The sequence below is a fragment of the Physeter macrocephalus genome, chromosome 7 (assembly GCF_002837175.3).
Source record: "Physeter macrocephalus isolate SW-GA chromosome 7, ASM283717v5, whole genome shotgun sequence".
NCBI lineage: Eukaryota > Metazoa > Chordata > Mammalia > Artiodactyla > Physeteridae > Physeter > Physeter macrocephalus.
In genome coordinates this window covers 73282390-73298282 of record NC_041220.1, presented here as the reverse complement: position 1 = coordinate 73298282, position 15893 = coordinate 73282390, and the positions used below count along the sequence as shown (strand labels likewise).

Here is a 15893-nt window from a genome sequence, read left to right as displayed (position 1 = left end):
ATATACATATATATACATATATGTGTATATATATACACACACAGAGCTTTCTTTTCTCACTTATAAAATATGAGCATCTTCACATGTTAATCCCTTTAAATCTACCTCATTTTTCTTTTACTACAATAGTCATCCATAGTATGGATACCATAATTTATTTCACCACTCCCCTATTGATGGACATTTACACTGTTCCTGATTTTTCTCCATTATAAACAAGGCTGCTTGGGCATCTCTGTTCATGTATTTTTGGATATGTGTGGAAATGTTTCTCTGAGTTAGATTCCCAAGAATAGAGGAATTGGGTCAGAAGGTATGTACTTACTAAATGCTGATGGATACTATCAAAATGACCTCCAAAATAGTTGTGTTAAGTTACATAGTAAGAGATTTTAAAGACTTTTGTAGTTAACTCCTAAACTAGACTTACTTTAAAGTCACCTCTTTCCCCGTTTGGTGATTATGAAAGATGAACTATTTGTGTCTTTCTTTTAGGAGCTATAGATTTGGCTTATTGTGACAGTCTCTACAGAGACTTGAAGAAAGGTCTTGAAGGACTTGTGCTTGAAAGCCTTCTTCATCTAGTTTACCTAACAACTCCCTATGATATGGCTTCTCAGTGTAACCCTGATTGGATGATATACTTCAGGCAGGTGAGACGATAAGATTCTGCAATACAGGCTACAATAATGAATCAGGATTTGATTTTTGTCAAGTGATTATTTACTTTTTTCTTTATTAAAATATATTTGAAATTGGGCCCTTTGTCTTTGAGTTTTTAAAATAGTAATATGGCAATAGCATTTTTTGTTTGTTTCACTTAAATATTTTCTGTTAAATATAAACATGTTCATTATCAAAAAAATAAAAGTGCAGAAAAGAAAAAAAGATCATCCCTGGTCCCATTTCCCCAAAGGTAGTTTACTCGTATGATTTGGTGACCACTACATTTTATAATGCCTGGAATATAAAGAAAACCATGAAAGCCATCCCTGATGATTGATAGTTTAATAACATGAAAGCTCTATTACAGTCACACGTGACGTCACATCATGTCACACCAAACCCGGTGATGTTAATACCTGAGAAGGAATATCATCTTTATCAACAGTAGCAAGGTGGAACTGGCCGTACTTGTTACAGAACCAAGTGGTAGAGTACAGTCTATTATGATTTTACTGTGAACAGGCTAGATGCATGAACACATATTAGGCAGAAGCAATATGCAGCTTTTAAGTGGAGGAAATTAACTTTCTTTTTAATGTCGTATTTTAAAATTGTTACTCTAAGTTTTTCTAAGTGGTCTTATACAATGCGGTTACTTTCAAAAGCTTTCCCTCTTCTCTCTTCCCACAGACATCTCCCATATTATACATGAGCCCATAGTCCATGGAAGTCATAGTCCATGGTCACAGTATTTGTGGCCGTGTCTTTAAGTCATTCTACTAAAGTTTGTTATATTGGGTTGGCCCAAAAGTTCGTTCGGGTTTTCCCGTAAGCTGTTACGGGAAAACCCGAACGAACTTTTGGGCCAACCCAAATATTTTAATAATACATCTTTTAAGCTTGCAATATTTGTAAACAAAATATGTGGGTTTTTTCATATCTTTTATAATAATGAAAGTGTGATATGACTAAATACTGGATTTGGTTAATGGCAGACTTTTTAAAGTTACAATTTAATTTTTCTATATATTTATACTCTTTTTCTCTGTAGTTTAGCCAGCTCAGCCCAGCAGAACAAAATGTGGCTGTTCTGGTTGGAGTCTCTGAGAACTTTATTGGGAAGAAAGCATCAGGTCAAGCTATCAGGAAGGTACCATAGTCTTTTTTTCCTTCCTAAATAACTTAAGTTCATAAAACAAAATTAATGCTGTTGTATCATCTCTTTTGTTGACTTGATCCTTTTGGTTTCACTTTTTTTCTCTTTAATATAATTCCCATTTTACTATTTAAAACATCTGAGGACCAGAAATTTAGGTATGTTTTTTTCAACAGTATTTATTTCTGGGTGGTGTGATGGCCCTTTTTTTGTGTACCTTTGTATTTCTAAAATAGTCATGCACATGTAAGTCTTATATTATTATATTATACCTTATAAATAAGGTAAACCTTATTTATCTATCTTTCTTAGGCTACTTATTACGGCTTAAATTATATAAATTGTAAAATATTTGTAAAATGTTTTCACAGTATTATGGAATCCTGAAATAAGTTCAGTTCAAGGGAGAAAAAAATCTTCTAGAAACTTTTTATTAAGCATTCTACTTGGTATCAGGGATTCTAAGATAGGACAAGTTTGGGATTTTTGGTTTTGTTGTTGCTGTTGTCCCAAAGAGCTCCCAATGTACTTGAAGTACATAAAGCATTTTAGAAGGTTGAAGTAGAAAAGCCAATACTCTTGTGTGATATCTTATATTTTTGTGTTTTAAAGTTTAGTCAACAAACATGAAGCAAGTGTTGAATGCACACGCTAACCTTAAGAGAAGTGGAAATAATTCTGTGGCAAGCATGCATTCAAAATCCTTAAGTTCATATAATCTTCCACCTCATAATACACATTTTTTTCATTTTCTTTGGTAATCTAATCTTCCTTGAAACCTAATTATCTTACCTACCATTTCCCCTATATCTTTTAAATTTATATAGATTTTACTGATTTCATTTTGAAAAATGGAAGGTGTTTACTTACATTTGAATTGAATGGTGCAGCTGTCCCCTGTATTGATGTAGCATAAAATTATAAATATATATCACTTCAGTATTCATGTTGTCAATATTTAAATTGGGTCTTTTACCTCAGAAATGACTATGTTGTTTAGGCCTTCAAAATGTTGAATAAAGATATTTCTTAAAACAACCTTTTGTATCAAACTCTAAAATATAAAATAAAAACAAAATCATATTAGTTTGGAACTCATTACCAAATAATAAACATTTATAAAACCTTATTAGAATAATGTATCTTTTAAAACTTGAATCAAAATTTATTTTTGTTACATTTTATGAAATATAGTCAATAAATGTTTGTTCGATTGATAATTAAATATTTTAAATAGTATGGGCATGGATTTGTCTTAATTACAAATGGGTTAGTTACTAGTTCAGTGCTTTAGAAGTGTCTTTTTAAAAAACTTCTGCAGAACATGATGTTTACTTAAGATCTAATTGATGTCTTCACATTGGAAAAGACCTTTAAACATTTTTTGTAAAAATCTTGAACTTGGCATAATGTGGCTTATCTTGCCGTGTAATATAATTACATCATTTTTCTTGGCTTAGAAAATACATTCTAAGCAAAATCTACATTGACTCAATTTATAGTTAATAATGAAGATGCACTAAAATTGGAAAATTAAAAGGTAATCTTTTCCTACTTGTTTTTCAGCTATCATGCTTTTTCAGCTTAATGCTTTTTAGAAGGGTGATCCAGTACAACATGCAGAATCTGTAATTCTTATATCCTTCACTGTGCCACCCTAAGTTCTCATCTTAAACATTCTTTTACTATAGTAAAGGATATAATTTTATATTTTAAACCTACTTTTTTCTCTTTAAAATTCATCTTTTATTTCCTCTGATTTTAAGCATGAGTTACTCAGTTTCTGAGTTAGCTTAATATTAGCTATGAAATGCTTTACCCAAAAAATAATCACTAGGCACCACAGGCAAAAGCACATATACAGAATAGAAATAGTCAACTACAGGAAGCATTTTTCTTTCAGTGTTTTAACTTTGGAAACATTAATTATTTATCATGACCCTGTGGAAATCATAGAATCTAGTGTTTACTTTGTAAACTTATTAACATATTAATCTAAACAAATACGTTTGTCTAATTTATAATCACAGTCACACATATATATATACCACCTGTAAGTACTACAGTAAATGTAAAGGTTTCCCCAACTCCTTTCCTTCCTGTATTCTTTCCTAAGGCTACCATAACAAATTAGCACAAACCAGGTGTCTTAAAACAACAGAAATATATTCTGGCACAGTTCAGGAGGCCAGAGATCTGAAATCAAGATGCTGGCAGGGCTGTTCCTTCTGGAGGCTCTGAGGAAGAAACCATCTTGCCTCTCTCCTAGCTTTTGGTGGTTGCAGGCAATCCTTGTAGATGCATCCCTCCAGAGTCTGCCTCCATTTTCACATTGCCTTCTCTGTGTCATTGTGTGTCGTCTCTCTTGTAAGGTATGACAGTCATTGAATAATGGGCCCTTAAGGGCCCCCTGTACATCCAGGATGATTTCATCTCAAGATCCTTAACTAATTACATGTGCAGAGATCCTATTTCTAAACAAGGTCACATTCAAAGGTACCAGGGGTTAAGACTTGAGCATATCTTTTTTGAGGAACAATTCAACTCACTACACTCCCTATAGAAGGAACTTTTAATTGGGAACAATTTGGCATATCTCTTTTTCTATACTCGGAAAAACGGTAATTTGAACTAATCTAAAGTACATTTGTTAGAACTTAGATTTATTTCTGTGGAACCATTCTATCCTTGCTCTCCTGTGGTACAACTTCATGCGCTTTACCTTTTGTCCATTTTGAATGTAATGTACATTTTTTAGCAGGTCCAGTACATAAACTTACTTGTGTCTTTCTAGAAGGTGGACAAGAATATTGTCAACAGACTATACCTGTCTTTTGTTCTTTATACCTTGCTCAAAGAGACCAACATTTGGAGTGTGTCTGAAAAATTCAATATGCCTCGAGGATATATACAAAACCTTCTCTCTGGAGCTGCCGCATTCTCCTCTTGTGTGTTACATTTCTGTGAGGTAATTCCATTAAATAGATGATATATGCTGTGTGCATCTTCTGTTTTAACTGTTACTGAACTCAAAAACCAGTTAGTATGTTCTCTTGTTTCTTCTGTTATTACAAAGCACTCAAAATTTGTTTAAAATATATCTTTGTTTTTATCCACTTACAAAAATACTATATACATGCATGTAAAAAAGGTATTACAGAATCAACTAAAACATATAATGAACAAGTAGAAAGTCCTTAGTTATCCCTACTTTTAGAACTATCATTAATAGTTTCAAGTATTTGGAATCAACCCTTATTTTTTTACTCTTTCTTTTTGTTGTTGTTTTTCCTTTTCTTTCTTTCTTTATTTTTGGTTCCGTTGGGTCTTAGTTGCGCCATGAGGGATCTTCCATTGCAGTACGTGGGCTCTTTGTTGTGGCACACAGGCTTCTCTCTAGTTGTGGCGTGCGGGCTCAGTAGTTGCGGCATGAGGGCTTAGTTGCCCCGTGGCATGTGGAATCTTAGTTCTTCAATGAGGGATCAAACCCGCGTTGCCTGCATTGAAAGGTGGATTCCCAACCAGTGGACTACCAGGGAAGTCCCTGGAATCAACTCTTAAAATAACTTTTCTCCATTGATGTAGATTCTGTGTGAGTGTCTTTCTCCTGAGTGGTAACTGTGTAAAGTGTTTGATTAGTATGTTACCAATATCCAGCAGATACCTGACTACTCAGTACCATGTTCTTTTGATTACCACAGTGATTTCCCATTTTTGCTTCCAGTGTCAGGCAGCTACTTCAGTTTCTACATCAAATGTGTGTTTTACAAAATAAAGAAGAAAACTTAATTTTGGCCATATGCATTTGAGATCGATTTGTTTAAGACTTCACTAAAAGAAGCTTTCAGAATTTCCTTAAATAACACAACAAAGCTTACCAGAGTTTTCTACCCAGACAGTTTTTTGATGAGTTTATAAGATAAGCCTTTTTTTTTTTTTTTTTTTTTTTTTTTGGCGGTACGCGGGCCTCTCACTGCTGTGGCCTCTCCCATTGCGGAGCACAGGCTCCGGACGCGCAGGCTCAGTGGCCATGGCTCACGGGCCCAGCCGCTCCCCGGCACGTGGGATCTTCCCGGACCGGGGCACGAACCTGTGTCCCCTGCATCAGCATGTGGACTCTCAATCACTGCGCCACCAGGGAAGCCCAAGATAAGCCATTTTTGCTGCATTGAAATTTATTATTTTTGGGTGGCATAGTAATATTTGTTTCTTTACTTATTTTTTTTTAACATTTTTACACAATGAATTCTACTTTTAAACTTAAAATCTACTTCATTTGCCCTATCTTAAGCCTCCATATTCTGTGTGTGTATACGGCAATTAGTTCTATCATATACGCTAATGGAATAAATAATCCAAAACTACTTGGCTTTAGATTGAATGATAATTATTTTAGTAAATTTACCTTTTAAATACCTTTTATTTATGCTGATTTTTAAATTTTAGCTTATATTCCCTAATTACATGGTAGCTAATCAGTACACAAACATTATGGATAATAAGGAGAAGCTGGCCTTTAAAATGTATTTTCTTAAGTTTACTGTGTTTGTTCTTCATATTTAAAAAGATGTTCCCTGATAATTCTATCTCTTTGTTTTACTTAGAACTATAAGGATGTGAGCCTTACAGAATGGTTCAAGTGAAAGAATCTATAGGTTGAACTTCAAAAGCAACTATAGGGCTTCCCTGGTGGCGCAGTGGTTGCGCGTCCGCCTGCCGATGCAGGGGAACCGGGTTCGCGCCCCGGTCTGGGAGGATCCCACATGCCGCGGAGCGGCTGGGCCCGTGGGCCATGGCTGCTGAGCCTGCGCGTCCGGAGCCTGTGCTCCGCAACGGGAGAGGCCACAGCAGAGGGAGGCCCGCATACCCCAAAAAAAAAAAAAAAAAAAAAAAAGCAACTATAATTTGATGGTTGATCCTAGGGTCAGTCTACCCGACAACTCTCATGAATGTATTTTCAATATTTTAAAGCATTTTTTTCTTTATAAAAAGTTATGTAGGACTTCCCTTGTGGCTCAGTGGTTGAGAATCTGCCTGCCAATGCAGGAGACATGGGTTTGATCCCTGGTCTGGGAAGATCCCACATGCCGTGGAGCAACTAAGCCTGTGCACCACAACTACCGAGCCTGTGCTCTAGAGCCCACAAGCCGCAGGTTTGATCCCTGGTCTGGGAAGATCCCACATGCCGTGGAGCAACTAAGCCTGTGCACCACAACTACCGAGCCTGTGCTCTAGAGCCCGCAAGCCGCAACTTCTGAGCCTGCGTGCTGCAACTATTGAAGCCCGTGCGCCTAGAGCCTGTGCTCTGCAACAATAGAAGCCACCACAGTGAGAAGCCCATGCACTGCAGTGAAGAGTAGCCCCCGCTCGCTGCAACTAGAGAAAACCCACGTGTAGCAACAGACCCAACGCAGCCAAAAATAAATAAATTAAATAAATAAATAAAAACAAAAAACAACAACCAAAAAAAAAGTTATGTAAGTGGAATAAAATAGTACACTGATCATATTAGTTAAGATACTTTTAACTGCAAGTAACAGAAAAATTCCATAGAAATTTAAACAATAAGGAAAAATGATTATCTTATGTAGCAGAAAAGCCAGAGCTAAGGCAGTTTGGGATTGATTGATTCAGTAGTTCTATTCAAGGTTTTCTTTTCTTCTTTTTTTGCTGCCATACTAGTGCATTGACTACTTTTCTAGGAGTAGGAAATTAGTAGGTCACAAAGTAGCTAGCTAATGTTGTTCCATGCATCACAAATGCTCACAGTGATACCCAATGGTTAGAAAGGAAACTTAAAAAAAAAAAAAAAACAACCAGACTGCTATTACAGAAAATGTCAACCCTATATTTAAAAAGACAAGATAATGTAATGAATACCCATTTACCCACCTAGCTTTAAGAATTACCAACTCATGGTTTCTAATACTATTTTAAATATTGCTGCACTGAGCATCATCTTGTATTTGAATCCTTCCATATTCAGTATTTTGTCTTCAGGATAAATCTCCAGAGGTAGGAATTGTTTTCAATCATTTGGGAAAGAAAAACTATGCATTCACTTGCTGATGTTTTGATAAAAATGAATAGAACTCTTCTTATTGACTTCTTTTTCTTTTTTTTTTAATTGGGGTATAGTTGTTTATTTTTCAATTTTCAATCTTTTTCCTCATCCTAAAACCATTCCATCACGTTCCTCAGTCTCTGCCATGTTTCCTTGTAATAATTTTGCTTGGAGTCATTGTTCATCTCTGGCTTAACCCAACTTCCAGAATTTACAGAAGGGAGAATCCTCTCTGAGCCCTCTACCATGCAAACTAGATTTTGAAATAACTTACCAGATTTAAATTCTGCATATTTCTTTGTGTTCTGCAGGAACTTGAGGAGTTCTGGGTTTATAGAGCCCTTTTGGTAGAACTTACCAAGAAGTTGACTTACTGTGTGAAGACAGAGCTAATCCCTCTCATGGAAGTGACTGGAGTTTTAGAGGTTAGTAGCCTCCCAGTTTCCCACCTGAGATGATTGCAACTAACAGAAAAATCAGGTTTTACTGTCATGTCACAGGGTAAGTGACAATAGCCTTATTGTTCATTTATCATGGGAATCTTTTTTTTTTTTAATTAATTGCTGCCATGGTCTCCCAGAAATCCCTGTTAATCTGGAAGAAGTTCTGATGAAAAATCACATTTTTGGGAAAAAATAACAGGGATAGGGTGACTCTCCCCAAGTATGTGTGTCATTCTTAACATCCCTTCCTTCCTCTACTCCAGTGAAGAATCACCTTCTGTCAGTTTAAACAGTGCTTGTTGAAGGTGGTGGTGACTTGGTGGCAGTAAGGGTCATTTACATTTTCTAAGGGAGTGAGGAGAAAGTATCCTCAACTGGTTTCTTAGCTTTCTATTTTTGACCAACCCTTGATTTCAGTTTATCCTCTGTTATTCAGTTCTTATTAAGTCAGAGGAGTTCTGTTTGGGAATGCAGACACACACCCCACACACCCCTACCTCAGAGGTCCCCTGAGTAGATGGTAAGAACATTTTAGGGATACTGGACTAAAACATTTGATTGGGGATGCCCCTAACCGAAGTGCCCTAATGGGTTTCTTATTTCTGATTGCAGCACACATCAGCTCACTTAAGCTGCACAGAAAACCAGCTATCTTGCAGTCAGATTGGAACCACCCAAATGCATCTTTTAAAATTCCTCAGGATTCTGATGTGTTATCTCTTCATATTTATTATCTTAGTTTATTCCTGTCTCTGCAAGTGAATTTTTTCCCCTCAGTAAGACACTTAATTATTTTTTCCTAATCCCAAATTCTGATCCTAATGATTTTTGTAATACTTTTCAGGGTCGAGCAAGACAGTTATACAATGCAGGTTATAAAAGTCTAATGCACTTAGCTAATGCAAATCCTGAAGTGCTGATAAAAACAATTGATCATTTATCAAGACGCCAGGCCAAGCAAATTGTTTCATCAGCCAAGGTAAGCAAACTATTTTTTAATCTTTATGATATATATATATTTTTAAAAATTAATTAATTTTTGGCTGTGTTGGGTCTTTGTTGCTGTGCGCAGGCTTTCTCTAGTTGCGGCGGCGAGCGGGGGCTACTCTTTGTTGCAGTGCGCGGGCTTCTCATTGCAGTGGCTTCTCTTGCTGCGGAGCACGGGCTCCAGGTGCGTGGGCTTTAGTAGTTGTGGCTCGCAGGCTCTAGAGTGCAGGCTCAGTAGATGTGGCGCACGGGCTTAGTTGCTCCGCAGCATGCGGGATCTTCCCGGACCAGGGCTCGAACCCGTGTCCCCTGCATTGGCAGGTGGATTCTTAATGACTGCGCCACCAGGGAAGCCCAATCTTTATGATAATTTGTAGTGTAATCTCCTTATACTTTAGATATAAAAGCAAAAACGTTTAACTATATATGCAAAAGTTTATACTCACAATATGTGGATAAAAGTAGTACACGTGTTATGATACAAGGTTTGCTAAAAGGAGGAAAAGGATCTCCTAAAAAATAAACGCGCTTTCAAGAGTTCGTTGAAGTACGAGGAACTCTGGAACTCGCTGAACTCTGCCTCCCGCTACTCTTGACACAGAAGTCCTTTCCTCAGCATCCCCGACACCTGGTCTTCTCACCTTTAAACACCTTCACTGACAAGGAACCTACAACCTCAAAAATTAAGTAGTTCTATTTTTGGACCCCTAGTGTTACAAAGAGCATCCCAATATAATGAGGCTGTCTTAAAATGTCTACCATGGCATCATAGAGTACTACCCTGTGGAACTGGGCTGTTGCTTTGTTCATTTGGTAACTTTTCACATACTTGAAAACGGCTCTTCTTGCCTCCAAGGGCTTCTCTTTTCTGTTTCTTTCACCTGTAGTATATAACCTAGTTTTAGGCTATTCACTATACTGGTTACCCTTTGCTAGATGCAATCCAGTTTGTCATTACCCTCCTGCTCCATGTGGGTAAATCCATTACACAACAGTTTGGGATTATTTCCCTCTTGATCTCAACTATAGTTCTGTCCTTGTGGTCTGAAATCTCATAGTTTTTTGTTTTTGTTTTTTTTGTTTTTTGCGGTATGCGGGCCTCTCACTGTTGTGGCCTCTCCCGTTGTGGAGCTCCAGACGCGCAGGCTCAGTCGTTGTGGCTCACGGGCCCAGCCGCCCCGCGGCATATGGGATCCTCCCAGACCGGGGCACGAACCCGTGTCCCCTGCATCAGCAGGCGGACTCTCAACCACTGCGCCACCAGGGAAGCCCTTGTTTTTGTTTTTTTAACTTCATTGTTATACTATTGTCATATATGGATCAGAACTGGCTGAAAAGTAAATTTCCATCTTACTTTTTTGAATGGTGCTCACATTGTTTGTATTGCTTTGATTGATCTTTACAACAGTCTTCTGAGGTGGGCAGAGTTGGTGTTACATTCAGTTTACAAATGAAGACACTAAAACTTGTTCCATTAGATTAGGAGTTCTTTGGGTTGATAGGGATGAAGTTATAGTTATTTCCATTTCTGTAGCACCTAGCACAGTATTCAGCCTATAGTAGATATTTAGCAAATATTTGAATAAATAAATAAATGAGATTGGGGCTTCCCTGGTGGCACAGTCATTAAGAATCTGCCTGCCAATGCAGGGGACACAGGTTTGAGCCCTGGTCCGGGAAGATCCCACATGCCGTGGAGCATCTAAGCCTGTGTGCCACAACTACTGAGCCTGCACTGTAGAGCCCATGAGCCACAGCTACTGAGCCCGCGCACCTAGTGCCCGTGCTTGGCAACAAGAGAAGCCACCTCAGTGAGAAGCCTGTGCACCACAACAAAGAGTAGCCCCCACTCGCAGCAACTAGAGAAAGCCCGTGCACAGCAACGAAGACCCAGCGCAACCAAAAATAAATAAGTAAATTAATTAATTAAATCTATTAATAAGTAAGTAAGATTTAAAGAAATTGATTTACCCAAGGAAACACAGCTAGTCAGTAAGTAGTAGAGCAGGACTGTAGAGTTACACTATATGTTATTAAGGATACAAAGGGAGCTGCGGTAACAATGGCCAAAATAAGTGACTTTAAATGTTAAAGGTTTATTAGTTCAAACACAGACAGTTCACAGCTGATATGAAGAATCATTTGTGTGTCCAAGGACCCATACTTCCCCTGTCTCATTGCTCAGCCAGTCTTAATATATAGCTTCCATCTTATGGACTGAGGTACACGCTCTCCTTCCCACCATCCCTTCTGCTTTTCCAGTAAGCTTGAAAGAGTAAAATGGATAGTCCTTGCAGGATTTTGAGTAGAAGAGTGGGTTAGAGGTTGCAAATAGGGGAGCAAGAATGGAAGTAAGGAAACCAGTTAGGATTATATTGAGGTTAAACAGGTTTTTGCAGGAATGCCACAAAAAAGTTGTGTGTCCTTAGTACATCAGATCAGGAGCCACAGGATGTCACTTTATCACATTACTGATAATGACTTTGATCATTCCGTTAAGGAAGTGTCATCTGGCAAGCTTTTACACTGTAAAGTTATTATTTTTCCCTTTTTATTAGTATTTTCGGAGTGGATACTTTGAAATCATGTAGATATCCTATTCATTAAACTTTCACACACTTGTTTTAGCATTCATTGATGATTTTTGCCTCAGTTATTTCTATGATGTTTGTCAAGTGGTGATTTTCTAGCTCCATTGTTCCCTCTATATTTTTTATTGGCATTTTACTTTGAGGAAAAGCTATTCCTTCCTCATTTATCTTTTTTTTTTTTTTTTTTTTTCTGCGGTATGCGGGCCTCTCACTGTTGTGACCTCTCCCGTTGCGGAGCACAGGTTCCGGACGCGCAGGCTCAGCGGCCATGGTTCACGGGCCCAGCCGCTCCGCGGCATGTGGGATCTTCCCGGACCAGGGCGCGAACCCGCGTCCCCTGCATCGGCAGGCGGACTCCCAACCACTGCGCCACCAGGGAAGCCCCCTCATTTATCTTTTAATTCATTTATTTATATCAGAGTGAACGATGGGTTCATACTTATTTTGGTAGTCAAATGGTCTCAGAGTTGGCCAGGAAGAGCCCCTGCAAACTGGCTCCTGTGTCTTTTTGGCCTGTCCCTATCATTATTGGTGTATTTTCTTACTTTCTGGTTGTATCAGTCAGGGTCTAATCATTAGGAACAGAAACCACACAGTAATTTGAACAGGAAATCTTAATATAAAGAATTAGTCAGCAATGAAGACCCAACACAGCCAAAAATAAAAATAAAATAAATTTTAAAAAAAAGAATTAGTAACAGTGTTTACTAGTTGACCTCTAAGGGGTAAACAGAACACTTCAAGTCATTTGATGTTGGTGGCATTCTCTGTATTCTAGTAATGTTGACATGTGAGTTTTGTATGGTTTACTTATTGTTCTTGGTGATCTGTAGAGTGCTTACAGGATGTGTTGGTAGATTCATTTTGCATGGTCACCATTACCTCAGTTATTGGAAAGCTTACCTAATTACATTTTTTTTTCTTGACTTCATTGCTTAATTTTTTTTATATTTGAAATTTCTTTTTTTTAATTAATTTTTATTGGAGCATAGTTGATTTACAATGTTGTATTCATTTCTGCTGTACAGTAAAGTGTCAGTTATACATATACATCCTAATTACATTTTAGACTCCTTTATATAGTGCTAAATAATGTTATGCTTTATATCAAATTGGTAGAGAGTGGTTTTTTTCCTCTGTGTGATTTTGCTGACCTTTTTATTATAAAAATGTTATAAGAGAAATAGTGCAAAAATTTCACACCGATATACTCAAAACCCAGATGCAACAAATACGAATATTTTATTTCTGACTTTTTTAAAGAAAGGGGAGAAATCGTTATTCAGCAAATTTTCATTGACATCTGCTATGCGCTGGGTTTAGAAATACTTTCTTTGCTCATTATGCTTCTTTTGAAATTAACCATATTAATTTTAGGAGCTTGAATAAAACTTTTCTTTGAAACACTGATAAGCTTTTAAAAGATAGCATACTAAACTTTGAGGAATAGTAAAATCCATATATAAAGGATAACATTTTCAAGAACTAATTAAATTTTTACAAAATTGTCTTAAATTGTATAGATTAAAAGTTAATTTTTAAGTGGCTGAGTCTTCAATAAAACAAATCTTTGAGAGTATTAAAGCTCCCTTATTTTTGGTATGCCAAATGCAGTGATCAGCTAAAATGGCTTTAACTAAACGTCTCAGCTTCATTAATTGTAATCACTTGTTCTTAAGTGGCCATTTTTCAATCTCATTATTAGTTTTAATGTCTAGTTTGGTGGTATGTAAGATTCAGGTGTCAAACAGATGGTGGTAAAATGTTAACAGTTCTCTAGAAATTGGTGTTCTTGCCTCATGTCTTGATTTTTTATTGTAGTTGCTGTTGCATGAGAAAGCAGAGGCTTTGCAAGAAGAAGTAGAAGAGTTATTGAGACTGCCTTCTGATTTCCCTGGTATTGTGGCCTTTTCTGTTGAAAAGGCATGAAACTGTCAGATGAACATTTTTAAGTATGAATTATTTATTGTACATATGTTTTATTAAAGATTCCCTGTAATTTATGAGTGAAAAAAATATATTTTAATTATATATTAAGAACTGTGGATGATGTTTGACTATTCCTGTCACCCGTAATTGCATACATAATTATGCATTATTTCTCTGCTCAAAAATCTGGTGTCTACCACAAAATGAAATCCAGCTTTCTCAACATATCCCCAACCTACCCTTGTAGCCAGATCTTTCATTATCCTCTTACCCATTTCTTTCATCAAACTGGACTATTTGAAATCCCAGAATTTTCCCTGGGATTTCCAAACTCTCTCTTTCCTAACTGCCTTATGCTATTCCCCATGCATGGGAAATTATCTTTAAAGTGTACTAAGTACTTCAAGTTTCAACTAAGAATGCTCGAATACTATCTCCTCTAAGAAATTGTCCAAGTTCAACCTCCTCCCCACCCCATACATGGGTTCTTACCTTCCTATAAGTATTGTGAGTCCCTCATTTATGCCCATGTCTTTTTTATTTTTATTTTTTTAATCCCCATTTTTTTTATTCAAACAGGAAGTCACAGAAATTATAATCATCCTCATCTGTTCACTCAGTCCCATGTAATTAATTTTTTTCATCTTGATCTTTTGTTAGCACTTTTATGAATTCATCAGCTTTTCATTACAGTTCTGAAAATGCTTATTCATTCAGTTCAGCAGTGTAGTCAGTTACCAGAAACCTGTACTTGTCAGAGTCTTTTCCATGAATTCCTTGAACATGAAACCCTTTGTAGGAATATATTTGCAAAAGCATCAGAGTACACCCAGAACTGTCTGCAATGACAAAAGACTTTAAAATGACCACAGTTAAAGATTTGATGAAAGTTCATAGTAATGCAATTGACAAGGAAATTTAGTTATTTCTGAGATATACATTTTAAAGATTTATATTAACATATTTCCATACAAATAACACAAAGAAAGTTTAGTATTCGTTTTTTTTGTTTGTTTGTTTGTTTACACTACAGGTTCTTATTAGTCATCAATTTTATACACATCAGTGTATACATGTCAGTATGTCGGTCCCAATCGCCCAATTCAGCACACCACCATCACCACCCCACCACGGTTTTCCCCCCTTGGCGTCCATACGTTTGTTCTCTACATCTGTGTCTCAACTTCTGCCCTGCAAACCAGTTCATCCCATTTTTCTAGGTTCCACATACATGCGTTAATATATAGTATTTGTTTTTCTCTTTCTGACTTACTTCACTCTGTATGACAGTCTCTAGATCCATCCACATCTCAACAAATGACTCAATTTTATTCCTTTTTATGTCTGAGTAATATTCCATTTTATATATGTACCACAACTTCTTTATCCATTCGTCTGTTGATCGGCATTTAGGTTGCTTCCATGACCTGGCTATTGTAAATAGTGCTGCAATGAACATTGGGGTGCATGTGTCTTTTAGAATTCTGGTTTCTCTGGGTATATGCCCAGTAGTGGGATTGCTGGATCATAAGGTAATTCTATTTTTAGATTTTTAAGGAACCTCCATACTGTTCTCCACAGTGGCTGTATCAATTTACATTCCTACCGACAGTGCAAGAGGGTTCCCTTTTCTCCGCACCCTCTCCAGCATTTGTTTGTAGATTTTCTGATGATGCCCATTCTAACTGGTGTGAGGTGATACCTCATTGTAGTTTTGATTTGCAATTCTCTAACAATTAGTGATGTTGAGCAGGTTTTCATGTGCTTCTCGGCCATCTGTATATGTTCTTTGGAGAACTGTCTATTTAGGTCTACTGCCCATTTTTGGATTGGGTTGTTTGTTTCATTAATATTGAGCTGCATGAGCTATTTACATATTTTGGAGATTAATCCTTTGTTGATTCATTTGCGAATATTTTCTCCCATTCTGAGGGTTGTCTTTTGGTCTTGTTTATGGTTTCCTTTGAAGTTTCATTAGGTCCCATTTGTTTACTTTTGTTTTTATTTCCATTTCTCTAGGAGGTGGGTCCAAAAGGATCTTGCTGTGATTTATGTAA

The 15893-nt window shown here is 36.9% G+C and overlaps 1 protein-coding gene across 6 annotated transcripts in view; it reads left to right on the top strand.

Annotated features, from left to right (window-relative positions):
- The window catches only part of HELQ (helicase, POLQ like), a 54208-nt gene that overhangs the window by 27074 nt on the left and 11241 nt on the right, over positions 1-15893 (top strand). For 3 of the 6 annotated variants that reach the window (XM_007118321.4, XM_055086055.1, XM_024115374.3), the window contains 6 exons: positions 496-653; positions 1718-1816; positions 4617-4790; positions 8198-8311; positions 9174-9308; positions 13729-13918. In XM_007118321.4, the coding sequence (XP_007118383.1) occupies positions 496-653; positions 1718-1816; positions 4617-4790; positions 8198-8311; positions 9174-9308; positions 13729-13836 (788 nt within the window). In that variant the 3' untranslated portion in view covers positions 13837-13918. Of the gene's footprint in view, positions 1-495; positions 654-1717; positions 1817-3388; positions 4595-4616; positions 4791-8197; positions 8312-9173; positions 9309-13728; positions 13919-15893 lie in introns of those variants that run through there. The other 3 variants (XM_028491996.2, XR_448470.4, XM_055086054.1) reach the window with 3 other exon arrangements.